The sequence below is a fragment of the Falco biarmicus genome, chromosome 9 (genome assembly GCF_023638135.1).
Source record: "Falco biarmicus isolate bFalBia1 chromosome 9, bFalBia1.pri, whole genome shotgun sequence".
Classification (NCBI taxonomy): Eukaryota; Metazoa; Chordata; class Aves; order Falconiformes; family Falconidae; genus Falco; species Falco biarmicus.
The window spans coordinates 3,120,781-3,148,247 of NC_079296.1; the positions used below are offsets into that span (position 1 = coordinate 3,120,781).

A 27,467-nucleotide genomic window follows, 5' to 3' on the forward strand; every position below is an offset into this window, starting at 1 on the left:
ATGTCTCCTCAGCTTTTGCCCAGCCACTGCCCTTCTGGAGTTCAAACTTGACCACCAGTGCGTTGCATGCAGTAGACTAGTGGCTCACCATTTACTGGACCATCACAAGTCTCTCACGTCTCAGTTTGCCAAGTGCCGGTGCAAGAATTGCTCTCGGCATTTCTGACAGGGGTGATCGCCACTGCGTAGGCTGGACAAAGGATGGGCCACCTCGTCCAGGCCAGTAACAGCATGCTCAGGAGGTGTGTGCTCCCGGTAAGCTCTGCCCAAGCTCCTGGGGGCAGTTGGGTTCCAAGGTCCCTTTGCTCAGGTTGGGGGCATCCCCTCCCTGCAGCTCCCCCGGAGCTGGAGGGGAGCGGTGCCGTGGGACAGCCTGGGGACCCTGCACGGGGCTGTGCACCAGCGGGGATGGCGGGGTAGGGTTGCACCAGAGCAGATGCGGCTCGTGGCCAGGGGCACCCCAAGGCAAGTGCTGGGTTTGAGCTCCACGTTGCTGTCCCCACAGGCTGACCCCGCTAATCAGCTGTGAAAGAGAGAGAAAGCTGGAGAGAAATCTTTCCCTCTGCTAACCTCATCACAATAAAGATTCCTATAAAGAGCTCTTATCCTTGAAGAAAATGAGGCACATAAGCAGGAATAGTAAACAAAAGGCTGTCATTTTGACCCAGGAGTGCTTCATGTTGTTGGCAACTGCCAAGAGGAAACATAAAGAGAGGCTGCATCCAAGTCCCAATTATGCAGAACTATGTGACTGATATGTCAATGAGTCCCCCCGGGAGGAGACCACCAGCACTTCCCGGCGCTGCCTGCGCACCATCTGCACACACCACCATGAGCCGGGCCCGTCCGCACCCCCGAGCGAAGGCGTGCGTGGCATCGGAAGAATGTGGGGGACAAGGTAATGTCATCAGGAACGCTATCGCCAAAGTCCTCGCCGCGTGTGCATTATCGGCACAGGCCCCGGAGTCAGGGACTGCGGGCAGCCGGCGGTGCAGGCAGCGCGATCTGGCAAACAGTAGTGCTGACCACACCTGCTGCAGGCACGCTCCGGGAACGTGGCGCAGGCAGGAGGGCTGCCCTGCCGCCGATAAGCTGAGTGGATGGAGATAAAATCCGAGAAGAAGATATGCTTTGCTGAGCATCAAGGATAAGTACCAGCAAGGAGCCAAAGCACGTCTGTGGCTCACTACGGGCGATGTGGCTCTGTGGGCTCTGGCTGCACCATGGCTGTGCCGGCCCCGTGGCACAGCCAGGAATGGGCAGGGCAGTTGCTGGACCAAAAGCCGAGGCTTTGGTAACAGATATGCTGGTGCTTGGGCCCGTCGAGAGCACGAAGCAGGGGCTCTGCCTGTCCCTTGGCTGTGACAATGCTGCGGCAGGGCAGCAACTGCAGGGTGCATTCCCAGCCCCGAACAGCAGCTGTCCTCTCCCCAGTGCATCCCTGGGGACCGTGCAGCTGGAAGCCCAGGGCCACCCAGTCCCTCCCTCCTGGGTGCTGTGGCCACTGGAATGCCACCCGTTTGCACTTCCTCCAGCCCCCAGGGACCCTGAGGCCACACGCAGCCTGCAGCATGGGCTCCCTGTGTGCTGCCTGCTCCTGCCTGCGCAGGCACATGCTGCCAGGGGTATCCAGGGGCTCCTTGGGCACAGCTGGTCCTGCGTCCCAGTGCAAACACAGCATGGGACAGGGAAGGAGAACAGGAGCATGGGCAAGAGGTCAGGGCTGCTGCTGCAAAGGGCCCCGGCATCAGAGCTGGCACCCGGCCGGCGCCTGAGCTGCACGGGGCCTGGGCATCCCTGGTGCTGGAGCCCCACGCGCCCACCCTGCTGGACCTGGCTCTGCCCGGCCGCTGCGCAGCCGCTCTGGAGCAGCCTTCCCAAACCCACCTCCTGCCACCGGCCGGGACCTGCTGGGCTGCACCGCGGCCCATGCACCGTCCCTGACCTGGGGCCATGTGCCCACGGCAGAAGCTGGGCCCCGGCCTTGGCAAGGGCCTGTGCAAAGGAAAGTGCCCAAGGCCGGTGGGGACATATTTACCCCTGAAAGCACCTTGCTGCAAAAATAGCAAGTGGCCAGTGTGAGGCCGGGGCTTCCCAGGGGAACAATGCCCGGCAGGAGGAAGCGGCCGCGGCCGCCCCGCAGCTCCATCCCTGCCTCGCGCAGTGCTGAGCTGTGAGCCGTTCTGTGCCGGCCCGGCAGGGACCTTGAACCTGCCACAGATTTATTTTCTCTGACATTGGCATCGCGTCGGAACATCTGGCATGCGGCTGATAATTGCTGGGGATCAGGGCGGAAGCCACTCCGGGCCTGGCGCTTCTTCCAGAGCTCTGTTTTCATTAGTTTTTCTCCTCTCTTCAGCTGCAGAGCGAGGAAAAAACAAGCAGGGCTGTGCAGCTCGCCACTCCCGCTCCTCTCCCCGCAGCCACAGCACCGAGGGTCTCCCTGCTGCCCCCCACCCGGCGTGGGTACACTGCAGGGCTGTCACCGTCACCATCATGCTGTGTCAGGGCTGCGGCAATGCCGAGGGGGGACGAGTCTTTCCCTGAGCCCTGAGCCCGGGATTGCGGGTCCTGCTGTGCCACCCCAGGTGCCATCGGCTGCCCGGCCGGGGCAGACCTGTGGCACAGCCCTCGTGGCTCTGGCATGGGGCTCAGAGCCGAGCGGCCAGCCCGTCCCAGGGGCTGTTGTTGCAGCGGAACAAGGCAAGGAGCAGGACCCTGTGTGTGCAAACACGGGGAGACACCGCGGTGATGGACGGCTGGAGCGCAGGGCCGGCGGTGGGGGCAGATCCCCACTGTGGTGGCAGGAGGTGTCGTGCGTGGCCTCTCACCCCGACGCCCGGCCTTGCTGCCCTCGTGTTTTCACAGGGCACTGGAAACCCGAGCCCTGCGCTCACTGTGGTACCCGTGGGTCAGGACTGTGCCCGGCGCTGGAGCGTGGGGAAGCAGATGGCAAACACAGCCCCGCTGCTGGGGGCTTGGCTGCCCCACCGCCTCCTGGCCCAGGGGCACTGGCTTCCTTCAAGCACTGGCTGCAGGCACCGCGAGGTTGCGGGGACCCCAGGCATGGGACCCCACATGTGGAGGAGCCACCCCCCACCCTCCCCTGCAGAAAAGACCCCTCGGGGCCACAGAGGCCCCAGCTGTGGGTCCCAGAGCTGGGTGGGTACAGTGGGCTCCCACTCCTCCCGCAGGCACCCTGCCCCATGGCCCCCTCCCTCCCACCCCATGGCCGTAAATCAGCGGGGCCATGGGTGCTGGCGCACTCGCCGCCTGCTGGTGCCCCCCGCCTCCCCGCAGGGTCTCTCTCCCATGGCGCGTTATCTGCTGTGGGGGTCCCACTTATCTCCGCTGTCACTTTCTAATGCTAGTTTATGGGCAGCGTTTTGTAGTTTAATTATGATGTTTTTCAGCGCGGTCACGTGGCCACAGAAGCCAATAAGGCCCCGAAGTGGGTCCATCCCAGCTGAGCCTGGCCCCCATGGGGAGGAGATTGGCTGGTGTCCTGCCCAGGGCGGTGTGTGCGCAGCCAGAGCCCCGACACCTTCCCAGCGGACGCAGGTCCCATAAATCCCCCAGCCCGCTGCAGACAGGGCAGCGGTGCCCAGCACCCCAAGGAGGCTTCTCGGGTCACAGGTCCTGGCTGGTGGCGTCAGTGAGGCTCTCCTGCCACACCGGCCCGTACTCAGCTGCTTCACGGTGAGTATGTATCCACAGGGAGAACCGTGGTCCCCCACCCCACTCCTCTCCAGGCCACTGCCGCCATTCCCAAGCATGGTGGCGGCTGAGGCCAGCGCTGGGGACGCAACAGGGCTTGGCGAGGAAGCGGGAGCCATGTGTGGGCCTCTGCTTCCCGTCCCGTCCCCATGGGTGGGTGTGGGGATGGAGGCTCCGCATGCTGCGGGCAGCACAGCGAGGCCTCACCGTAGCCTTGGCCCCTCAGCCGCGCTGCTGCCCAGAAATGACAGATCCGGCTGCCGAGGGGCTCTGGGAGCCCCGCCTGTGCTGGCTGGGGGTCCCCGGTCGCCCCAGTGCTGTGTTACCCGTGGGAGCCCAGGCACCCCCCACGCGCTGGAGCAGGCATGGGAGGTGGCTGGAACCCCCCAGCACCCAGGGCTGGCCAACCCCTTATCCTTTCCCCAACCCACGCTGGCAGGCACCGCAGCTCTCGGCTCCGAGTTGCTTTTGTTCCTCACGGTGTTTGCTCGGCTCTTCTCCCAACCCATGGCCCCTCCTGGGTTCCTCTCCTCTTCCCGGATGGCAGGTCCTGCTCCACTGCTGCCCGGCAGCTCCCCCAGCAGCTTGCAGTGAGTGCAGGGGCCATGGCCGAGGGGCTCTGCCGGCGGTGGGAGCACTTCTTCCAGCCAAGCAGCGGCCGACCCGCACCGGGGGCTGCTCCGGTGCTATTCTTAGCCTGGGCTTGATTCCTCGTGGCTCTGGAGCGATGCTCCGCCGAGCCCGTTTCCTGTTTGCCGCTCTCCCTGCCAGCGCCGCTTCCTACCCACCGCACCCGCGGGCGGCAGCGGGCCTGTGGGGCGGATTGAGATGTGTGGGGCGAGCCAGAGGGGGTGAGATGTGTGGGGCGAGCCAGAGGGGGTGAGATGTGGGGGGTGAGCTGTGTGCGATGAGCCATGTGGGATGAGCCATGTGGGGCCAGTAGCCCCGCTTCACCAGGCGCTGCCGGCAGCACAGCCCCCGCCCCGCAGCAGCCCCAGGTGCCCGCAGCCTCGGGGCCGGTACTGCTGCCCTCCCTGCAGCTCCCTTGGCACCAAGCACCTGGAATCGGAGCTCGCTCCTGGCAGGCAGTGCAGGCAGCAGGCTCCTGCCCATGCTGGGACAGGCTGTGACTCTGCACCAGCCAGGAAGGGTCTCCTGACTGAACAGCTTGGCCCTGCTGGGACAGGTTCAGCACCAGTGACCGGCTCAGAGCCGGACCCTCAAGCCCATGGCCAAGCGGCCCAGGAGCATCCCGATAAACAGGACATGCTGGAGACATGGGTGCTCCTGTGCCGGTCTGCTGCCGTCATGGAACATTTCATTAAGAATTCCCAAATGTGAAGCAATTAATTAAATACCAGCGGTGAACTACTGCTGGGTTGCTGTTGGCTGTGGCTGCTCCACATGGTGTGGCCAGTGCGAGGTCCAAACTGTCACCTCCTCAGTGGTGGCCCCAGAGGGGGTGTCAGGAGCTGCCGCACGCCCCAGTGCTCCTCATGTGCCTTTCCCTGGGCTCCGTGAACAGCTGCCTGCAGCCAGGCCTGCCCGCTGCGGGGTGTTCGAGGTGGCTCTGGCTGGCCCCAGGGCTGCCGGGGCTGTGCCCCGAGTGGGGCCGGCTGCTCCTCTCACTCACACCCGTCTCATCGTGCTCCACCCCCGGGACCCTGGGCTCCCACGCCGGTCCAGCTGCTGGCAGGCCAGATGCCTGGGGAGGTGGGGGGCTCGTTGTTCCCCAGGGATGGTGTGGGGCAGCCCCACCAGCCCCGGGGAGTGGGGAAGGGATGGGTGCCCCTTCCTGAACCTGCCCAGTGCCCCTGCAGCCCCCCGTGCCCCCGCGGCTGGAGCGCAGTGCTGCCGAGGCCTGGCCGAGAGCTTCCCCCAGCCCCGCGCAGCACTGCCTTCGCGGGGGGCAGCCCCCAGCCCCAGCTCCTTCTGTGGCCCCCTGTGCTCGGCACGAGGCTGCTGCCCGGGGCTGCCGGCCCGGGGGCCGTACCCACCGCCCAGCGGGGCCTGCGGGGCCGGGGCCGGCAGTGGGGCAGAGCGCGGCCCCGTCCCGGCAGGTCCCTCCGCCCCCAGCCCGTCCCCGGCGCCGTGAGCCGCCCGCTCTCCCCAGAGGAGGTTCCCCAGCCCCCGGGGGGGTGGCCGCTCGCCCGCACCAACATGGAGATGCTCTTCCAGGCGCTATAAAGGGCTCCGGCTCCGGCACCTGCCGCTCGGTCTGCGCCGCGCCGCGCTCCCGCTCCGCACCCGGCGCAGGGGCTGGGGCCGCCCCCCGTGCCCGTCCCCGGCCCGGCCCGGCCCGCTGACCCGCTGGCTTGTCCCGCAGCAGGGCCGCCGGAGGGGATGGACTATTCATATGATGAGGACCTGGACGAACTCTGTCCGGTCTGCGGGGACAAGGTCTCCGGGTACCACTACGGGCTGCTCACCTGCGAGAGCTGCAAGGTAGGAGCCGCCCGGGGCCGTGCGGGGCCGGGGCCGGGGCTGGGGCTGTGCGGGGCCGGGGCTGCGGAGCTGGGGCTGAGCGGGGCCGGGGCTGAGCGGGGCCGGGGCTGAGCGGGGACCGGCGCCCTGCGGGGACCGGGGAAAGGCGGCCGGGGCTGCGCGGGGAGCGGGGCTGCGCGGGGCAGAGGGGCCGGGGCTGTGCGGGGAGCGGGGAGGGGGCTCTGCAGGGGCCGGGGCAGCGGGGCCGGCCGCGGGCCGCTCCTCGCCCGTTTTCGTTAGCGGCAGATTCGCGCTCGGCGGGGCGGGACGGGAGCGCGGCCGCGACGGGAGCCCCGAACGCGGCGGGGGACGGTGGGAGCCTCCCTCGGAAGCGAGGCGAGGGGACGGGATGCCGGGATGCCGGGATACCCATGCGGGGATGCCGGTGCCCGCCGCATCGCCGCCGCCCGCCGCCGCAGGGCTTCTTCAAGCGGACGGTGCAGAACAACAAGCACTACACCTGCACCGAGAGCCAGAGCTGCAAGATCGACAAGACCCAGCGCAAGCGCTGCCCCTACTGCCGCTTCCAGAAGTGCCTCACCGTGGGGATGCGCCTGGAAGGTAGGGCACAGGGCACACCGCCGGCACGGCCGGCCCCTGCGGCTGCGGACGGACCGGGGGCTATGCGGGGCTGCGCGGTTCCCCCCGTGCCGGTCGCGCCGTCCCCGCCCGCCGCGCCGCGTCCCCGGGCCGGTAATTCCCGCGGCCGCTTCGATTCCGTTTTTCTCTCCCAAGTTCAAAAAAAATTCGTTTTTTCGCGTAGCCTCCTGCTTTTCCTTTTTTTGTTTTTGTTTTGTTTCCCCGGGGCTTTTGGCCGCTGCGCCTTCAACTTTCTAGGATTTTCTTTGCTGGCAGAACGGTTGGGAAATAGCGCAGAAATTATTGTTTTCCTTAAGCACGTAATTCCAGAAGCCGACACTTAAGGAAAACGTTACAAATTATGGGACTTGCAATAAAACTGCTGCAGCCCCACCAGGAATTATATTTTCCCTCTTGGTGACATGCATTGTAGCAGATCCCCCCTCTGGCTCTCGGGGAGCGCAGCCGCAGCTCCCACGGCTGCCACCTCGCCCGTGGCAGAGGGGCCGATCGCGACTGAGCTGCCAGAGTCGGGCCCCGACAGCCCCAAGGCTTGTGGTGGGTTCTGCGACGGGCCAACAAAAAACATTCGGGGGGGGGGGGACGACAGGTCACGGGCAAGCGCTGGCAAAGCAAAAGCAGAGACAGAGAGGAGCCCCCCCCCCCCCCCAGCAGAGCCAGCCGCCCCCCGGCTCTTCTCCCCTGAAATCGTTTGCATTTTGCAGCAGATGAGAGCGGCCGGAGGCGCGGGTGGGGCCGAGCCCCTTTCCCCGGGCCGAGCCCCTTCCCCGGGCTCGCTGTGGGGACCGCGCCGCTCGGGGCAGGTGCGGGCGAGGGCAGAGCGCTGCGGGTCCCGCAGCGGGGGGTGGGGGGTGGGGCACAGCACCCAGCCGCGATCCCAGCCCCTGCAAATCCCCGGCGCGGACCGGCTCCCAGCCCCAGCCCCAAACAGCTCCCAGTTTCACTCTCCTCCCTGGACTGGAGTTACTGGTGCGCTAAATCAATGTGTGCGTGCTCCGGCTGTTTTGATCGGTGCCACAGGAGAACGTGGGTGCGGGGCAGGGGCTGGGGGCTCTGGGGGCGGGCAGGGGCAGTCCGTGGGGTGACCGTGGTGAGGGGACAGCGCCGGGCTCAGTTTGTCCCTTTTCAGTAGTTTTTTTTCTTGCTCCGCACGGAGCTCCTCTGCTCCTGCAGCCTGGGAGGGCAGCAGCCAGGGTATCGGAAGGCTGCTCCTTCCCAAACACTGTGGTTTGAGGTTTTTTTCCTTATTTTCTTGCTGTTAGCTCCTTAGCAAAGCCCTGCAGCTGGGCAGCCGCGGGGATCACCCAGCAGAAGATGATATTCCTGTAGGACCATCCCTTTTGCAGTAAAAACTGGAGCTCGCCTTTCCTCAGTTCCTAGGATTTTTTGGGCAGGGAATCTGAAGTGGCGCTTTGAAGGTGAGCGCCCAGCTCCACAGGACCAAAGCACCCGAGATGGTTGTTTCTGGGGTCAGAGTGTCGACACAGGCCCCCTTGAACTGCCCGCAGGGATGCTGCAGCGAAGCCTGGCTGGGGTGACCAGCACAGCCCTGGCACAAGCATGCCCATACCACTGGGCACCCCCAGGCACCCCACGCCCCTGCCTGGGCAGGGAGAGGTGGGATGGGGAGGCTGAGCTCGGCCAGCGGCTCGCACCCACCAGGGCTCTGTGTGGGGTGAGGGCAGGTAAGGCAGAGGGGGCAGGCAGGGGGGCCACAGGGTGCGTGGGGCGCCTGTTCCTGCCGCTGTGCCGGCTGGCTGCACCCAGCTGCGTGGCTCGGGTGCTGCCTGCAGATGGTTTTGTTGGGGGGGTGCGGAGGGTAGGGCGCTCCTTGGGCGGCCCCACTCCTCCCCCCCCCACTCCTTACCCCAGAGGTCAGGGCGCATTGGGGTGCATTGGTTTCTTCCCAGCAGCCAGCTGGGACGTGGCAAATGGCAAGTTGTTCCCAATCCCAACTGAGGCACAAACGGCAGGAAAAGTGGAGCAGAGGGAATTAAAAGGCCTCTTCTCCCTTTGTGTTCTTGCCGGGAGAGGGAAGGAGGTGTACTAGGAGGTGTACTCGCGGTTGCCTGCAGAGGATTTGTGAGACTGGGCTGTGAGCACCTCTCACTGGGTGTGTGGGTGCAGTCAGCACCCGTGGGGTCCCTGCCTGAGCACCCTTGCCCTGGGTCACTGGGGTCTACTTGGGATGTGATCCCTGGGCATCGCTGGGCCCAGCCTTGAGCAGTGGTGTGAACACACTCCTTTGAGCAATTGGGAGCTCTGGGCTTTCGGTGTGCTCTGGCATCACCAGGGTGCGTGGCTGGGAACACCAGACCTGCCGGGGACACCAGACCTGCTGGGGCTGCGTGACCGGGTCTGGGGGATCCTGGCAGGAGCATGCACACATGCTAACTGTGGCCATCTCTATTGTACCCCTGAAGTTAGGAGCTGCCCCGAGGCAGCTGTCTGTTGCCCCGAGGAGTGGGGGCAGGCTTTCTGGAGCAGGGGGCCACAGCACCCCTTGCCTCAGAGGCTGCCTCTGCTGCCCCGCTCCCAGCGAGATGCTGTTTTCATGAATAAAGAATGAGGGAGGAAGCGCGGGGCGGCTCCCCTGGGAGCACATTCCTGCTCGCCCTGGAAATGCTGCTGCTCCCGGCGAGGCTCCCGCGTTTCCAGCCTGCCTGGGGAGAGTTTGGGAGGTGCCCTGGCTCTCCGGGGGGGCTGGCTGGACTTCCAGCGGCCCCAGGATAAGTAGGCGAAAGAGAGGCAGAGGTAACAGCTGAGACACAAAAGCAAGACCCGCCTGCTGTCAGCAGGGACGCAAACCAGCGGAGGTTTTTTCCCTTTGATGCTGCCTGCTGTGCTCGCTGGCAGCTCTCCTCCATCCCTCTCACTGCCGTCCAGCTCCCAGCTTCCAGTGAGCTGAAGCTCTTCCAAGGGTGGGCCGGGGCAGCAGCCCCCGGGAGCGCAGCGGGGCAGTGCGGCCGGACAAGCTGCTGCTGCAGAGAAGCACCTGCTCCCTCATGCGCTGACACATTCTTGGGTTTCTTTTGGGGTTCAGAGAGAACATCTGCTTTGCTACAGCTGGGAGACTGCGATGGGGCTGTCAGAGTGACTCTGACAGTGGGATGCTCTGGCAGAGCCCCTCAGCCGTAGCTGATACCCGGCAGGGACGGGCAGCCTCCCGCGCCAAAGCTGGTGCAGGCCCGCCGTGGGGTGCAGCGTGCCCAGTGGGACCTGCCAGATGTGCTGCCTGTGAAAAGGACAGAGATTTGCAGAAAAGAAGCATGTGTGACCTCGATGCAGGTGAACCAGGGTCCTGAGGGGGCTGTGGGGTCCCAGGCTCTGCAGAAACAAGGAAATCCCAGGGCTGGTCCAGAGTCAGGGGTCATAAAAAGGAAAGTGGGTGTTGGGCCCCCTTGTCTGCCTGGGCTTCACGAGCTGTCCCCTCAACCCACAAGAGATGCAAGATGCTTTATCCCCCAGCCCATTTTGCAGTTAAAGCCAAATGTCTCTTTCTTTCCTGCAATTCCCAGAAGCTCTGAGGGTGACACCAGCAAGGCAAGACCCAGGACCAGGCACCTGAACCTGCTGTGTCACATCCATAGTGTGCATGGCTGGGCTGGGAGCAGCACAGCCTGCCGGTGGCTTTCTGGGAAGGTCTCCCCAGTGCCCCCCAGTCCCTTTTGGCCACCAATTTCCCCCTTATCATTTTCTCCACGCTGCGTGGAAGCACTGGTCTGCTTCCACGAGGGTTCATTGCAACTTCTGCCCTCTCTGCTCCCCAGCTGTGCGTGCAGACAGGATGCGTGGTGGGAGGAACAAGTTTGGACCCATGTACAAGCGAGACCGTGCCTTAAAGCAGCAGAAGAAAGCTCTGATACGTGCCAATGGCTTCAAGCTGGAGACTGTGCCTCAGATCATGTCCCCAGTGCAGAACGACTACAGCCTGTCCTCCACCATTCACAGCATCCATGCCATGTCCAAGACCTTGCCGCCCAACCCTGCTGCCCTGACGCCCATCGACTACGAGCGCAGCCCCTATGGGACACCCTCCCTGGGAATGACTGTGCCCAGCCACGTGCCGCTCTCTGGCTACCACTACCCCTCCTTCCCCAACCGCACCATCAAGTCCGAGTACCCGGACCACTACACAAATGTGCACGAGTCCATGCCTGCCTATATGTACCCAGAGACCTACCCCAGCAGCTCCCCGCCTGACATCCCCGATGTCATCCTGAAGCTGCTGCAGCTGGAGCCGGATGAAGACCAGGTGAAGGCGCGGATACTGGCCTGCCTGCAGCAAGAGCAAGGCAAAGGCCGGCATGAGAAGCTCAGCACCTTCGGCCTTATGTGCAAGATGGCTGACCAGACCCTCTTCTCCATTGTGGAATGGGCACGGAGCTGCATCTTCTTCAAGGAGCTGGAGGTAGGAGCCTGGGCAGGGGGGAGGGATGGATGCTGCACTGGGCGGGCGATGGGAGGCAGGTAGGACTGGGGCTGAAATGCCGTGAGGATGGGATGTTGCTGTGGGCAGGACTGGGGCTGAAATGCCATGAGAACGGGATGCTGCTGTGGACAGGTTTGGGACTGAAATGCCATGAGGACAAGGCAACAATGCCTGTGGGCATGAGCCATGGGCTGCCAGCCCTGCAGATCTGCTGGTGTCCCACCGTCCTGTTCCTGGTCCCTGTGTGACAGGGCTGGAGGCACCCGGGCCCGGCTGCAACACTGGAGCGATTCCCACTGTTGCCACAGGACTAATGATTTCAGATTCATCATGGCAGGGGCAGGTGTGGAAGCAATTGCAGGCAGAGTGACTGTGGTGTCAAGCTCAAGATATAATTGAAAAATGTAACATTGAGGAATTATAGTTGAGACAATTCTCACCTCTGCCTTTAGGAAGAAAATGGATGCTGTCAGGTGGGTGCCTATTAGCACCAGGCAGCCAGGGCAGGGCTGGCTGGGGCAGGGGACATCACCAAGCCTCCCCCAGAGCTGCTTCTGCTGCTGGCAGCCTGTGAGCACACTTGGCTGGGGGACAAGGAGCTGACCCCCATCGTGCCAGGCCATCCCCTCTAGCAAATCTCCCCAAATACTGAGGCCAAGGGGTGGATTAGTGGGGGTGGTACAGCCTCTGCCATCCTGCAAACCCTGCCAAGCTTTCAGATGTTTTCCATTCATGTCCTGGGCTGACCTAAGATCCCAAACTGGTGCAAAAATGGGAGAGAAAATTTTGCAATGTGGCCAGACCCCGGAGAACCATGTCCTGGGATGGCTGGAAGACCTGGGTGCCTTCCTGTGCTTCCAGCGTGAGGCTGTGCTACCTGGCCCTGGCCAAAACCATCTTCTTCCCGCAGTGCCATGGGGACCATGCCCCAGCACAGGGCCAGGCTCTTCCCCCATGCCCACCCCACTGGGTGCCATGGGGCCAAGCGTGGCAGAGCTTCAGGGCCCAAAATAGCCCCAGGCTGCCAGAACAGTGTCAGGAAATGGCATTGTGGGGGTGGGTCAGGTTCATTTCAATCATATCAGTGTCCAGCCTGGATTTTGGGAACAGGGTGGTTGCTGTTTTGCAGGAGATATTGTAAACTGTGTAAATTCAGCTCCCGGCTGCAGTGCCGTGTAGCCTTGTAACTCCATTGTCAGCCTGATTGCGCCACCAAAATAGGCTGTTTCCGTGTGAATCCGTGTTGGCGGGTGCTCCTCCTCACGCGGGCTTGGGGGGGACGGCAGTGCTAGGGGCCTCACCTGAGCAGCACCACGGGTGTCCCACCAGGAGCGGGGCATACCCCCCACTGTGACCAGGGCACAGGGTGCAGTGCCCAGGGATTGGGGCTTGGCTGGGCATTCCCATCTGTCGCTGCCGTCACCACTCACACCTTTTGCCTTCATCCGTGCGGCAAGCATGGGGCAGATTCCTGCAGGACCAGGGACTGCAGGACACGACATCCCACCCTGACTCCAGAGGGAGCATGAGAAAGCACGGTTGTCGCTGGCCTTGGCTCCCTCCCATGTGCTGGCTCGGTGGCGCGCAGTGTAACCGGGCAGGTCCGAGCCCCCAGCACAGGGCTGTGGTGCTCGGGCCCCTTTGTGCACATCCCCCCGGGGACGGTGCTGGGGCTGCCTGCTGTCCACCCAGCACGGCACATCCTCCCCAGTGCAGGGCAGTGGCTTTCCCTTGGGCACATGGAGAGAAGCCATTGGAAGCAGGAGTAGGTCTACAGCTCCTGAAACCCTGTTCCTGATCCTGCCCGGCACATAAAAGCGAACAGCTGCTGGGGCGGTAAATGAACTCCTGCTAGTGCAGAGTTTACGGCTTTATCCTAAAGCCTGCTAGCACAGAGTAAAATCGCGATCTCGGAGATCGATGGCTGTCATGCAGGCAGTCTGCGCTGGGTGCTCAGGGCTCGTCAGAGCAGGGGATGCCAGCAGCCCTCTCCATCCCCTGGGAACGTCTGCCTGAAGGGAATGGTCCCCATCCCCAGCCAGAGAAGGGCTGTTGGCCGAGGCTCCGCAGGGATCCAGGCTGGAAGGGCACCATGCAGGGACATTGCTTCAGGGCATCATGCCGGGCTGATGCCAAGTGGAGAGGGGGTGCAGGCAAGTGAAAGGAGGATGCAGGCAGATGACCCCATGCATGGTGTCCCCTGCCTGAACACTCCCAGCACCCACGTGCCTCTGCCACAGAGCTGGTTTGCAGCCAGCTGGTTTCTCCTTGCAGGGAGCCTGGAGAGCAGGGAGCAAACCCCTGGGGGCACGGGGACCCGCTGGCTCATGCCTGGCCAGGACAAGCCCTTGTTCCCTGCCCAGGGAGAGCGGGAGCAGGTCCCCCCTGGAGCCAGCAGCTCTTGTTCCTGTTCCCTTGCCCATTCCCACACTAGCAGTCCGACAAGGGGTAGTGGCAGACCGTGTGCTTTGCCATCTCCTCCTGGCAGAGTGGCTGGGGTGGGGGGTGTTGGCGAGACCCCCCCCCGGCTCCACCACTGCGCCCAGGGAAGGAGGAGGGTGATGGGATAATGGCCTCTTGACATCGGCTCACACGCCACGTCTGCCCGCAGGCGCTGGGCAGTCAGATTGAAAACAGATTTAACTTCCCAGATATATCGTTTCATTTAAGGGCCAGTAATTCTGTCAGTCTGCCACTGACAAACGAGGGTCCCCATGCCAATCCGCCGGGGAGACTGATGTCGTGGCGTTCATCTCGTGTCACCAGGCAGAGAATTACGGACTGCGCTGGCCTTCGGAGGCAAGACTAATAATGCCGCACGGCAGAGGGGGATTTGGGGGCCCGCTTGTTTATCGAGGGCCGGCCAGGCAGCCGCGGCGCGAGGCCGCGCGGGCGGAGGTGGAAGAGGTCAGCGCTGACGCCCATAAATACAAACTTTAACTGAGTCTAGATGAGATGTGTCAGGACTGAGGGAAGATTTGCAGCATCTCTTCAGGAAGAAAAATATGGGCCGGGGGTGAAATATATTTTGTTAGGTCGTGAGTCTCAGGCAACTTTGTCCTTTCAGATGTAATTTTTTTATATATATATGGAAAGAGACAGAGAGGTGTGCATACACAAGCACATTTGCACACTCACATTGTGTCTGGTTTCAGTTTGGTTTATATACATGTATCTTGCACAGCCGGGTTTATATAGGTGTTACAGCCATCCATACATATAAATATCATGCACACAGGGGTGCAGTGACCTTTAGATTGGGATGAGCAGCCAGGAATGTTAAACAAATTGCCGTGGTTTCAGCCCGAAGGCTGGGCTGGCTGAGCGTGGCGGGTCCCCGTGCTGGTGGAGGGGCACGGCACGGCTGCGGGGAATTGGGCTGATGGCAGATCCCCTCCTCGACCCCTCCTCGCTGTGGGGCCAGGGCAAACCACCCTCCCATGGGCAAGCACCAGTGCGGGGATGATGCTGAGGGCAGCACTGTTCCCATGGACCAAGGGGTTCCTGTGGGTCGCTGGGTCTGTTTGTGGGGCTGCTCTCCCTCACTTCTCATTAGAGATCCCAGAGCCACGACGAAGCCTATTTGCAGTCAGTTGCTTCTCTGCCTTTAGCATGTGTGGGTCATCTTGACCCCATCTCCTGGCCAACAGCCAGAGCGTTTTTGGCAGATTTAAAATCTCCTTCTGGTTGTGGATGCTGCAGCAATGTTTAGCATCCTATGCACTGGGGGAAATGTGACGGCTTTTCCTGCCTGCTGGTGTCCCGGCTGGCACAGCCCTGCCCTCGCTCCTGGGGCACACACACACAGCACCATGATGCCCACCCAGCCTTGCAGCAGGCTGCCTGCAAGCCCCAGCAAAAAGCAGTAGCCTGGGCCACAGGAATGTGCTCTGCCAGCATGGGATAGGAGATGAGGTGGTCTGCCATGCTGGTCTTGATGGTTTTTTGCTTTAAGATGCCCATTGCAGTGGTGTCTGGACAGGGGGATGGGGACCCACATTGACCATTAACACCTTAGACTTCGTGGGGTTTTGATTGTGGGTGGCTGGCAGACGGTAATCAGCTTTCGTACTTCCCAGTAGCCAAGGTAATGGGTGCTGCTGGCACCCAATAACTGCCCAGGCTGTGGCTCAGGATGCTGGTGTGTGCTGTGTACCTGCGTGGGAGCTTCTGGGGCAAATGCTGCACCAGTGATCTGGGAGGAGGTCCAGAGAGCATCCCTGGGGTGAAGGCAGTTGGAGGCATCCGAGCACTCCTCGTGCCTGTGGTGTGCTGAAGGTGGGTGGGGAGAGGTGGGGGACTGGTGTCCTGGGACCTGCCCAGAGCTTCCAAGCAAAGAGGGATTGCTGGTGGATCACTTTGGTTGATAATGCTGCAGAGATGTCCGAGGGCAGATGATGGTACCTGAGGTGGGGGATGCCCTGGACCAGCCGTGCACGAAGCAGCGAGCACAGCAGGGCTGTGCTGTCCTTGTGGGGGTTTGGCTTCAGGGTGCCAAGGCACTGGGGTGGCCTGGGCGTGTTCTGTGGGGCCTCAACACTCGCAGGGGCATCTTTGACTCACACCTACAGACCCAGGGAGGGTTGCAGGAGGTTTAAAATTACATCTGCATGTGGTCCTGCAGCCCTGCATCCCGGCAGCACTGCCAGTGCCTCTGCTCTCCCTGCCTCCCCTCTGGCCCTTGGCCCAGCCCATCGGCTGCAGGGAAATCCATTTCTTTGTGGGTCGCAGGCCTTCAGCAGCAAGGCGCTTTCGGTGGCCAAGTGGCAGGGGAGGGCTCACCCTGCAAGGCGAGGGTTTCACGGCCGTGTTTTGTCAATGGGTTAAATGCTCGCTTTAAAAAAAAATAATATAAAAAATCGCCTCTTAAAGACAGCTTGCATCAGGTGCTTGATAAAGCACTCTTGTTGAAAAGCCTTGACATTAAAAGAGGAAGATCCTTTGCTTAACTTTTAAAGGCGAGAGTGTGCGTGCCGCCTCACCGGGTGGATGGATTGACTCCGCGTGGCCGCCCGTTAGCAGCCCTCTCCTCCTGGGAGGCCAGGCTGGTGCTGGGCAGGGGGGAGGCGAGCTCCAGCCCGGAGCTGCCTTGCAGCGGAGCCACACTGCTGGAGTGGGGCCATGGGGGGATGCCCACCGCTGCCCCAGCCTGAGGCAGGGGGATACCCAGCTTGGTGCTGGGGCATAGGCAGGGCTGGCGTCCCTGGAGGGGTTCTTGAGTCCTGCCCAGACTCCAGAGCCCCCAGCTTGCCCTGTTGTGCTCCCAACCATATCCCCCAATGCCATGGCCACATGGCTCCACGGCACTGGGATGGTCCCAGGAAAGGCCACAGCGTGCTGGCAGGGGAACAGCCATGCAGCTGCCATGCAGGGCAAAATGGGCTGCAGGGAGGTGCTCTGCCAAGGGAGCTGAACCTGCCTGCAGAGTCTGGGAGAAGCTGATCAGTAATTTTTAAAGGAAGAAGTTGAAATGCTGCCTTCTAGAAAAGCTGACTTTTAAAAAAACATTTTCAAGGCAAAACCTTCAGTCTGTCCCTTCTGGAGTTCGTCCTGCTCTGGAATGAGGCACAGGAAGGAGCTTCCAAAACAATGCTGCGACTCAGCCGGAGCAGAGGAGCTCGGCACCGGCCGGGAGCATGCGGCTGGGCTGGCAGCACGCTGCGAGCTGGGAGCCCAGCTCCCTGCAAGGGCTGGCCGCGGCTACAGCCAGGCCACTCGCCTTGGGACAGAGGTCATAACGAATGCAGAAAACCTCCATTTTGTTTTGATGCAGAATGAGCTTTTCCCCAGTTCTTTGTTCAGCAGCTGAACAGAAACCTCAGGGTCCGTATTGCTGGGCTGCATACCGTGGCGCCTTCACCACTTCGGGCGGTGTGACAGTGAGCCCGGCCTTGGCAGCCCCGTTGCGCCCATTGCACTTCGCCGCAGGCAGGTTTTGTGCTGTCGGGGAGGAGTGGGCACCGCAGCCCCAGCCGCTGTTGCTGCCTTCTGTGCTGCATCTCCCTCCTCGTGCTGCTGCGCGTCCAGCTCTGACCACCCACCGCACTTGAGAAACAAATCCCCGCGGCTCACAGGGAGTGTGGGGCTCTGAGACCATAAAGCTCTTTCTCATCTGACTTCTATTCCTTTTGCAATCTCCCAGCACTGGTTTATTGCAGCCTCTTCAACAAAACGAGAGTATTATCCAGTCCTGTGATACTGCATCTGTCTTCCTTCTATTAAAGGCAGTGACCACAATGGCACTGCAGAGCTCTTCTGCTGGCACTGAATGTGCTCTGCAGGGAAGCGTTACTGATAACCCCAGCCCTTCCCCTCCACCAGCCTTGCAGGAGAGGGGGGCTCCGGGTAGGGCAGAGGTTCAGCTATTTGCAGAAAGGTGTTGGGGTCCCGTGGACAGCAGTGCTGAGGGGATGAAGCCAGTGACCTGTGGTGGTTCTCAGCGGGGTGGTGGGGAAGGCAGGTGGATGGTGTCCCTCCTGCCTGCCCCCTGAGCTGGGGTGGCAGCATGTGTCCGGCCGTGGCTCCAGGCACAGGATCCTGGCAGGGCTCTTTGTTCTGCCAAGTGCAGCCGTTGGCTCTGGCAGCTCATCGTGCCCATCGCTGGCACTGCCTGCAGCCCACCGGCTTTCCCACTAGACCTTTGGAGGTCCCTGCAGTTTGTGTCCTGGGTTGAGCTTCTTACCAGAGGCAATCGCAGTCATGTATTTGAAAGCATAGCTGTGGACGCTTCTACCTGTGCCTGCAAGTACACACCAGCACTCGTGCAAAATGAGCATGGGATCAGGTGTGTGTTGATGCGTGGGCAGGGAAGAAGCTGGCAGCTGCAGGGCACAGTGATGCCCCATAGCTGGCAGCTCCTTCATGCCAATGCTGCACTGAGGCAGCTCTGTGGGCCCCCCCACCCCCCAAACCTGCCATCTCGGGCAGGGAGGTGAGGATGGGTACTGTTTTGTTTCATTTTAAAGTATCCAGAGGGGCTGCCTGGAGACACAGGGCCTTTGTGCAGCAGCCCTGCATTCCCTCCCACGTGGGGACGTGGCCAGCAGTCATTTAGTTAAAGATTTGTGTGCTGTCTGGGGAGGAAAACCCATGCTGATAAGAGCCAGCAAGTGCCACCGAAATGTGCCGAGCTGCTTCAAAGCTGGTGCTGTGCAGCTGCCTGGCCGGTCTCCTCTCCTCCAGCCCTGGGACCTCCTTGCTGGGGGTGCAGGTCCCTCCCTGCCCACCCGAAAGGACCCGCCGCTGAGCTGGCCTCCCATGGGATCTCTGCAGAGCATCGGGTCGGTGCTGTGTGAGCGCGGTGCAAGGCGTGCGGGGGGCATCAGCCTGCAGCTGCCTCCTGGCCGCAGGGTGCTGGTGGTTGCAGTCCTTGCTATCGAGGTTAACTGGTGCTGTGGGCATCAGTCTTGCCATCCTCTCCTCCCACCCGCCATGGAGGTGATGGAGGTCATGTGTGGGACACCAGCAGTGAGGTGAAGTGGGGCACAACGACCAGCCCAGTTACATGCTGGCAAGGGCAGACACGGGAAAAAGGAGCCAGACCAGGGCTTTGCAATTAATGTTTCATTAACCAGATGCACCATCTCCTTGCTAGGAGCTCATTCACAGTCAGACTGCAATTTCCACATACACATGCATGTGTGATACTTTGGGAAATGCTCTGCAGGCAGCGGGGTTGAGGAGAGCTTCAGGTTCTTAAAAAAATGGGGCTTTTGCCCAGCTGCAAGGATCAAGCACAAAGTCCTGGAGGATGAAGTTCAGTCCCACCTTTTTCTGACAATGATGCCGGTCTGCTAGAAACCCCTTTCTCTTGTGCTCAGGGTGAGACACAGATGGGTCAAGTCTTGCCCAGGTCCAGTGCTAATGTGGCAACATGCCATAGCACCTGATGGTGTGAGTTTGAGGCATCATCGCCACAGGGCTGGAGCATGGAGCTGATCCTCGGACACAGGGCTGGGGGGCAGAGGGGTGGTGTGGGGACCCGGGCAGCCCAGCTCCATCCTGCCAGCCGGGACAAGCTTGTGCAGCCGCAGCCTGGGCTGCCCCGGCGTGGTGGGTGTCAGTGGTGCTGCTCTGGCTGTGTTTCAGGTGGGTGACCAGATGAAGCTGCTGCAGAACTGCTGGAGCGAGCTGCTGGTGTTCGACCACATCTACCGGCAGCTGCAGCACAGCAAGGAGCACAGTGTGCTGCTTGTCACCGGCCAGGAGGTGAGTGCCAGTCCACAGAGACCGCGGTGGCTGCTGCAGAGGTGGCAGTGGGAGCCGGGTGGTGGGGCTGAAGGGGGGGCACAGGTGTGACTTGGCTTACTTTTGCTGCGCTATGGAAGTGCATGTGCAGAAGGTCCAGTCCCATCCCATCTCATTGCATCCCATCCCATCCCACCACATTCTGTTCCATCCCATCCTGTCCCGTCCTACCATCTAGCTCTGGTTCTGGAGAAAAAAAAATTCTCATGGAAAGATCAACAGCCACAGCTGTACCTGTAGAGGCAGGACAAGCGAAGGGCCCCTTCCCTCCCTGGGGGCAGTTTTTGGAGATGTGGGTGTCTGTGATGCCAGCACCCTGCAAAGGGCCCCTCTGTTTTAAGCAGTGCTGGAGAAACAGGGTTCCCATTTCACTCATCAGCCTTTGCTTTGGCACCCCTAACTCTCAGTCAGAGCCTTGGGCTGGTGTCTGGCTCCTGCCCTGTGCAGGGTCCACTGCAGCGGGTTTGGGGGGGCTGGCACGCCACAGCTGATGCTGTCCCTGTCCTACAGGTGGACATGTCAACCATCACAGCCCAGGCGGGCTCCATCCTGAACACGCTGGTGCTGCAGGCACAGGAGCTCGTCTTGCACTTGCACTCGCTCCAGGTGGATCGGCAGGAGTTTGTCTGCCTCAAGTTCCTCATCCTCTTCAGCCTTGGTGAGCACTGCCACGGGGGGCACCGGGGCGAGGGGCGGCCACGCTCAGAGGTCACGGCTGTGCTGCCGTGGGGTCTCAGGGGGTGGGAGCACAGCCGGAGGAGGCACGTGCAGCCCAGGGTCCAGCCGCCTTGCCGACAGGCAATGAAGGGGCTTTGAACGAGGAGCCAGGAGCCAGGGCTAGGACTGGCGGCTCCCCCACCGTGCCGGGGGCACCCAAAGCGTCTCCCACCGCAGGGCCGGGCGCTGCCCCCATCCTCGGGAGATGCGGCTGTTGGCTGAGTGGAGCCTGTTTTGGTCCATCGCCCTCACACCAGGCAGGGAAACAACTGGCTGATACGGCAGCAGCAAAACAGGCGTGTTGATAGAGGCAGCAGCCAGGGCTGGCCGTATCTCCCGGGATTTGCGTCAGAGGCCAGTGCGTGGCGAGCAGGGCCTGCGTGCGGCTCTGATTAGGCTCAGCCGCGGAGCCTGCGGCCGGGCGAGGTGGCGGGTTCACACGGTCCCACCTCACCCAGACAAAACACACGGGAGCTGCTGCCGGAGCCCGCAACGTCCCTGGGGCTGCATAGCAGCGCTGCCCTGCTCCTGCCCGTCCCTGCCCCACTCCTGTCCTGCTCCTGTCCTGCTCCTGCCCCGCTCCTGCCCCAATCCTGCTCTGATCCTGTTCTGCTCTTGCCCTGCTCCTGCCCCATCCCTGCCCCAGTCCTGCCCTGGTCCTGCCTCAATCCTGCCCTGATTGAGCCCCTCTCCTGCCCTGCTCCTGCCCCGCTCCCACCCTGGCCACACTGCTGCCCCCGTGGGGAGCATCTCCCCATCCACCACAGCCAGGGATGTGCCTCCTTTCCGCGCAGGCATCGCTCTGAGGCAGGGATACCCATCTGAATCCCACTGGAGAGATCTCAGCCCTGGGTGGGGTGGTGCAGCTATGGGTGGTGCTGAGCACCACGGGGACCCCAGGGTGTCTGTCTGCCTTCATTACTGGTGCTGACACCTACCCCTTGGCCCCGTCCTGGTGGGAAATCTCACCTCCCGGCACGAGGATGGTGGTGGGGCCTGCCAGGGGCTCAGCTGGCCACCGCACTCCCAGCTCACACCTCTGCCACTGTGGCTGCTTCACTTCCCACACCTCCATGGCTGCTGCTAATTGCATGCACCTGGATGGAGCAGGAACTGGCATTTCCCCAGGGAAACTTGTGCTTGGGTCCCTGCAGTGGCTGGGTGCTGCTGCTGAGCTGGGATGGTGAGCCCAGCTTTGGGCAGTCCTACCTCCATTCCATCTCCATCCCACCCCATCCCTGACCCTATCCCCATCCTTGTCCCAACACCTTGGTCAGTGCTTGTACTTCCTCATCCATGGAGTCTCATCCGGGGGGCTCTGCCAGTGGCCCTGTGCCAGATCGCCAAGCACAGCAGGCCAGGAGCTCCGCTCTGTGCTGTATGTTTTGGTACTTTGTGCTGGAGGGACAGTTTGCATCACCGTATGTCCCTGTTGCTGAGGAGCCAGCCTACTCCAGGAGCAGCACCGCCACTGGGTTAATGGGGGTTAAGTGGGAGCACTGACATGCTGCAGGCAGTGGGTTCCACTCCCCCACCCCAGGGGCTGGGGTCAGGGACATACAGGCTGAAGGATCCATTGGTTTGGCACTGGTTTGCTGTGGATGTGTCCCCGTTAGCAGGCAGCCACGGGTGCCCGGGGGGCCCAGGCAGGGTGGGTGTCTCAGGGCGTGGGAGCCACACTGCTGTTCTTTCCTGCACCTGCAGCATCTCCTCCCTCAGCTTTCTCTTCCTTCAGAGCTGTTTTGAAATCCAGAGAAGTTAGATACGATAATTTGCTGCTCGAGCAGCGATAAGGTGTGGCACAAGCAGTGCCCAGGCTGGGACATAAATGAGCTGGTGGGGCTTGTGCCCTGAGCCGAGACCTTCCCCGGCTGCTGCCCTCGGACTCAGCACCAGGAGGACCAGTCGCCTCATGCTGCCCCACATCCCCCCACTGCCCCCTGCCATGGCCCAGCACGGTGAGCAGGAGCAGCGTCCTCCCAGAGCGCAGCCAGCACCGGCGGCTGTGGCTGCTGTGCCAATCGCTGCCCTGGAGCAGCAGCTTTCAGTGAAGGCATGGAATCAAATAGCTGTATTTTCCCATATATCATTTTGCCCCAAATCCAACTTTTTCTCTCCATATTGCAGAGCTCACTTGGAGTAATTTGCCCTTCGCAGGCTCAGCTGTAGAGGATGGGATTGTGTATTATGTGCAGGATGTAATTGCCTTTAACAAGAGAATTTCCACATTTACCACTCTGCCACAGCACAGTCAAAGCCAAGCCCCACTCACAAGAGCTGCCATTTGAGTTCTAAATAGATTTCTCTCCTGAGCAGGTAAAGAGATTTAATTAAAATTAGGGCTTCTCAAAATAGCAATATTTATGAGGACGGCACAGGTTAGCTTTGTTCTACAGAAGGGCTTAATAGAGCCTTAATGGATTGACCTATCATTCGATTTCATGACTTACATTCATGAAGCAGCTACTCTTGGGGAGGGGAGGAAGAGAGGCTTTTATAGCCCACATTCCCTTAAGCGTTTGCAATTTATCAGCGGCTTCTCCCAAACAAAAGGAGCCGTGAATAGGAAGAACACTTGAGGGCATAGAAATAATCCCAGGCATATCTGTATGTGTGATGGGAGGCTTTGTCACAGGACAGTCTTTGCAACTGCTGCAGTGTCTCTAAATGAAGTGAGTCAATGTTATTTGGACAACATTCTTTATTCCTTGCAGGAATGAAAAGATTATTCAAATATTCAATTAAACAGTGAATAGGGTCTTTCAGAGAACCAGGTGAGTTCATCGAGTAGAACTAGCTATTGTTGAGCCAACTCAGGGGATAGATTTGACATTTATCAATATAACTTCTTTTTTTAATGACATGCACAATAACCTTATGCAGATAAAGAGATTTCATAACAACAACCCGGGTAGAAGGGAGACAATAAGAGCAAATGTGCCGCAGGAGTGAAAAGGGAAGGGTGATCTGATAAAGTGCATCTTGGCGCGACGTGCAATGCTTTGTGCCTGTGCCACAGCTCTGGGCTGGCCGCACAGCCTGGCCATGGGCATGGCTGGAGGCTGGGTCTCCCCAGGGGCCCCGCAGCCCCCCACCCAGGGCATGGGCTGGGGGCTCCCAGCTTTGCAGGGCTGGAGCAGTGCCAGGTGCCGTGGCCCCCCCGAGGGAGCCATGTGGGGCCATGGACACCCCTGCCCAGTGGCACGGAGGCCCTGTCTGCTCCCTTCTGCTTGGGTAGCTCCAGCCCCAGCACCGCGCTTTGCCCTCCCGAAAGCTCCTCAGCCCTCTGGGTACAGCCATGTTCAGCTCCCCACTTGTTTGTGAGGAAATCCAGAAATAAACCTCAAACTCCCAGCCACCTTGGCCAGAACCTGTGCCCAGATTTCCCTGTTCCCAGCCCATGGTCGGGTTGTGTCCGGGCTGCCAACGCAGACCTGAATTTGGCTGTGCATCAGCAGCTGCTTGGACATGGGCAGCAGTGCTGGCAGTGCTGCTGGGCGCCTCCATGGCCATACAGTAAATCTGCTAAATCCTCTTGCCCCACATGGGCTCGGTGCCGGGGTTTGCAGCAAGGTCTCCCACGGGCAGGCGCCAAGATCCCATTGCTGTGTGTAGCTGGAGCTGGCTGATGGGCCAGTGCACAGCACGCTCCCCTAAAGCCACCAAAACGTGTCCAGGGCCAGTTTAACAACGTGTTGCACAGATTAAAAATAGGTGCTTCCTTCACAGAACGCTCATGGCAACCTGAGCAGCGTCCTTGGAGGGCAGACCCCAGCCCAGGCTGCCCCAAAAGCCTGGAGAAACCCTGACCCACCCGCCTGGGTTGTCCCTGCAGCCACCCTCCCACCGGGGCTGCAGTGGTGGGGTGGCCCTGGGGCTGTGCGTGCCCCGGCTCCTGCACTGCTGCCGTCGGGGCTGCAGGGGCCTCTTGGCTGCCAGACCCTGCCTGCATCTTGGTGCTGCTGCCTGCTGCACAGCTTCCCACCCGGCAGGCAGCGGAGCTGGCAGCGCGATTACGGGGGAGCTGCTTGACCCTGGCGAGGCGTGGAGGATTAGGGTTTCCAGGCTGGTGAGCCTGGTTGCCACACTGGAAAGACCAGGTTTAGGGGGGAATTAATTCAGCCGCTTCCTCGACCTTCAGGATTTAAAGGGGGCTCATGGCAACAGTTCCCTGCGCGTGGGCACAGCTGGTAACACATTCTGGCTTGGCAGCTTCCTGGGGGCAAGGGCTGGGGGGCACTGGCCCTCCTGCTGCCTGGGCCTTTGGGTGTCTATCTTCAGCACTGGGGGGCAGGGCAGGGACGGGGTGTGGGACCCCCTCCTGCCCCGCGGTTTCATGCACAAGGGGCATCAACGCAGGCGTGTGGATCCCTCCTGGTGGAGCACAGCACAGGTGGGGCAGACACTGTGTTTGGCACCATTTTGCCATCATCCTTCCCCCTTGCAGACGTGAAGTACCTGGAGAACCACACGCTGGCTAAGGATGCTCAGGAGAAGGCCAACGCAGCGCTGCTGGAGTACACCATCTGCCACTATCCCCACTCCACGGACAAGTTCCGCCAGCTGCTGCTGCGGCTGGCGGAGGTCCGGGCGCTGAGCATGCAGGCAGAGGAGTACCTCTACCACAAGCACCTGAGCGGGGAGGTGCCCTGCAACAACCTCCTCATCGAGATGCTGCATGCCAAGCGGACTTGAGTGCGGCCACCAGCACAGACCCGGCAGAGCTCGGGCGCTGCCAGCAGCGTGGCAGGGGCAGGACTTGCGCCCGGGGCTGGCGGACCAGTGCTGCCTCTCTACTCCGCCTTTCTCAGTGATGCTGTTTAACCTGTACTATTGGAAAGGTCCCAGATGGTTTATTTTAGTACACAGCAAGGACATTTGATGGCCGTGGGGCTGTGCGCTTGGCTGCCGGTCTGCCCCATCAGCAGCGTGAACCCTGGCTCCTCTACACACGTGGTGCCCGACCTGTCGCCTGCCCAACCCGGCTCTGCAGCACGAAGGAAGGGTAAAGCCTGTCCTGGTTTTCTCCTGTTTATGCTCCTCTCCTGCTGTCCCAACCAGCCATTTCTCTACCGCTGCCATCCCTCCCCAAACCCTGCCCCATGTCTCAGGGCCCCTCGTGCACAGGGCAGGGGAGAGGTGAGGTAAACCCCCGGGGGTTGTGGTTTTGCAGCGGTTGGGGTGTTCCAAGGCACTGGCACGGAGGCAGAGGATTTCTGCAGGAGCCAAGCAGAATGCTGGGGTTGGGGCTGGATTTGTCAGCCCCACACAGCCGTGTCGGCACCCCAAGGTGCACATGATAAGGTCCCCACTCCCGGGTCCCCGCAGCATCGCTGTCTGCTCTGAGTGCCACTGCTGCCCCGGCCAAGCGAAGGTAGGCAGGGATGGACTGTGCTGAGCCCTTGGCTGAGATTTGTTTTCTCAGTGCTTGCCGGTGCCGGAGACAGCAGCTGTGGCTTTGCAGCCTGTGGCAGCCACCGTGCCTGGAGCTCACAGGTGTCCATGGTCAGCACCCATCTGGAATGTCACAGCTTTGCTGCAGAGGCTCTAAGAGATTCCATACTTGGAGCAGGGGACTGTCCTCAGGACACTTTGGGCCCCTGGCTCTGCTGTTGCACCCTTGGTGCCAGCACAACATCCTCATGGCTGGAAAGCTTTGCAGGTCACAATGCCCAGGTGGCATCGGCACCACCGAGCTGGTTCCCAAAGCGCGAGGACAGGGTGGCCTGGGGACGGCATCCCCGAGCAGCGCAGGTCCTGTCTTGCTCCAGCCCTCAGCCATGCCCAGGCAGCACCTGAAGAAGAGCCAAGGGGCAGGACAGGGCAGGGATGGACCCTGTCCCCTTCCTGCCCGGGGGTGATGGTGGTAGAGCAGCTGGGCAGGAGGGAGGTGCAGAGTCTGACCCTGCACTGCAGGTGCCAGGGCAGCGGCAGGTCCAGGCTGAAAACAGTCCAGAGCTGCTTCTGCACCAACATGTGCCTGGGGGCTCAGGGGAGCTTTTCAGCCCCCTCCTGCATTTACCTGCCCATGTGTGTGGGTAAGGAGTAATCAGAATTGTCCTGTGCTTCGTGCCAGGCTGAGCCCCCAGACCCCCGTTGCAGTCTGCCGTGCCCCCAGGTGACAGCAAATGTTGTGCCCAAGCTGCAAGCGAAGAGCTGTCGGTTCCCTCCCACCGGGACAGGGGCTGGCATGCACACCTGGGCAGCGCTGGGGGGCTGCAGCCCCCCGAGCTGGGACGTGCCACACTCTTGCTGCTGCTTTCTCTTAGTCTCAGCCATGCTCTCCTCTCCTGCCACTGGGCAGCCCAGCATGGCCCCCCGCCACGGCCGGTCCCCCTGCTCTGCTGGGGCTCCTCAGCGCAGCTGGGGTGGGTTCAGGTTTGCTTTCCACGGTGGGTGTTTGCCCCTCACCTTGCACGGGCTTTCGGCTGCCCCAGCTCTGCACAGAGCTGGTGCCTTGAGGAGCTGCAGATGCTGCGCCCGGAGCCGCGCAGTTTGTGGAAGCTTGTTAGATGCAGAAGAGCATGTTTGTCTCTGCTTTTCAACATGTTTGTGCATTTTCCTCCTGAAGTCTGTGGTTTGGTTTCACCTTCTTCTTCATGTGAACTTAACTGGAGAAAATGGTTTGGGAGGTAAAAGATGTTTTATTTTCAGAAAATGAAAAGTGTCCTTAAGTGTCTCTCTCTTTCTCTGTGTCTCTCACATCCTTGCCACCCTCTCATCCCCCTCCCTCCCCACTCCCCACCCTTCCTTCCCAGGCAGGAGGTTACCAACTTCCTTGTCAGGAGCAAACCACTGTAATAAATTTTGCAGTTCATTTAAAAAGGCAGACTTTGTCTTTTTGGACTGTCTCTCTAACCCTCCTTGTCCGTGCTGCCCCCTCCTCCTGGCTCCCCACGGGCAGGCAGGATGCCCTGCCTGGTGCTCCCATGGGAGAGCAGTGCTTGGCCCAGCACACGCCGGGTGCCCAAGGGTGTCCCTCCTGGAGTGCCACCTGCCTTTGGTGTGACCGGGACACCATGGCTGTGGGAGGGGGGTCGCTGCTGTGGTGTGAGTCAGGATCAGGTTCAAAGCACTGCTGGGAATTGCCATAGTGACTCTGAGTGTGTTCTGCAAGTGAGCTCACGAATGACAACATTTACGGGCAATTAGCTTAGACTCAGGATTTTTCATGTAGCCCTTGGTGGTCACTGTGGCCGAGAGCCCCCAGTGTGCCATGCACTGCGGCAGGGAGCAAACCCACCACAAAGCACAGAGCCCTGCAATGGGT

The 27,467-nt window shown here is 61.3% G+C and overlaps 1 protein-coding gene across 2 annotated transcripts; it reads left to right on the forward strand.

Moving 5' to 3' along the window:
* Nucleotides 1-3,511: 3,511 nt before the first annotated feature.
* On the forward strand, nucleotides 3,512-27,026 carry NR5A1 (nuclear receptor subfamily 5 group A member 1). Of its 2 annotated transcripts, none has more exons than XM_056352432.1 (7): nucleotides 3,512-3,699; nucleotides 6,044-6,162; nucleotides 6,621-6,762; nucleotides 10,572-11,212; nucleotides 19,322-19,441; nucleotides 19,991-20,138; nucleotides 24,645-27,026. In XM_056352432.1, the coding sequence occupies exons 2-7, from the start codon at nucleotides 6,061-6,063 to the stop codon at nucleotides 24,890-24,892; spliced, it is 1,401 nt and encodes a 466-aa protein (XP_056208407.1). In that variant the 5' UTR covers nucleotides 3,512-3,699; nucleotides 6,044-6,060; the 3' UTR covers nucleotides 24,893-27,026. The 2 variants fall into 2 exon arrangements, with proteins under 2 accessions (XP_056208407.1, XP_056208408.1); XM_056352433.1 differs by having other exon boundaries at nucleotides 6,047-6,162.
* The last annotated feature ends 441 nt before the right edge of the window (nucleotides 27,027-27,467 follow it).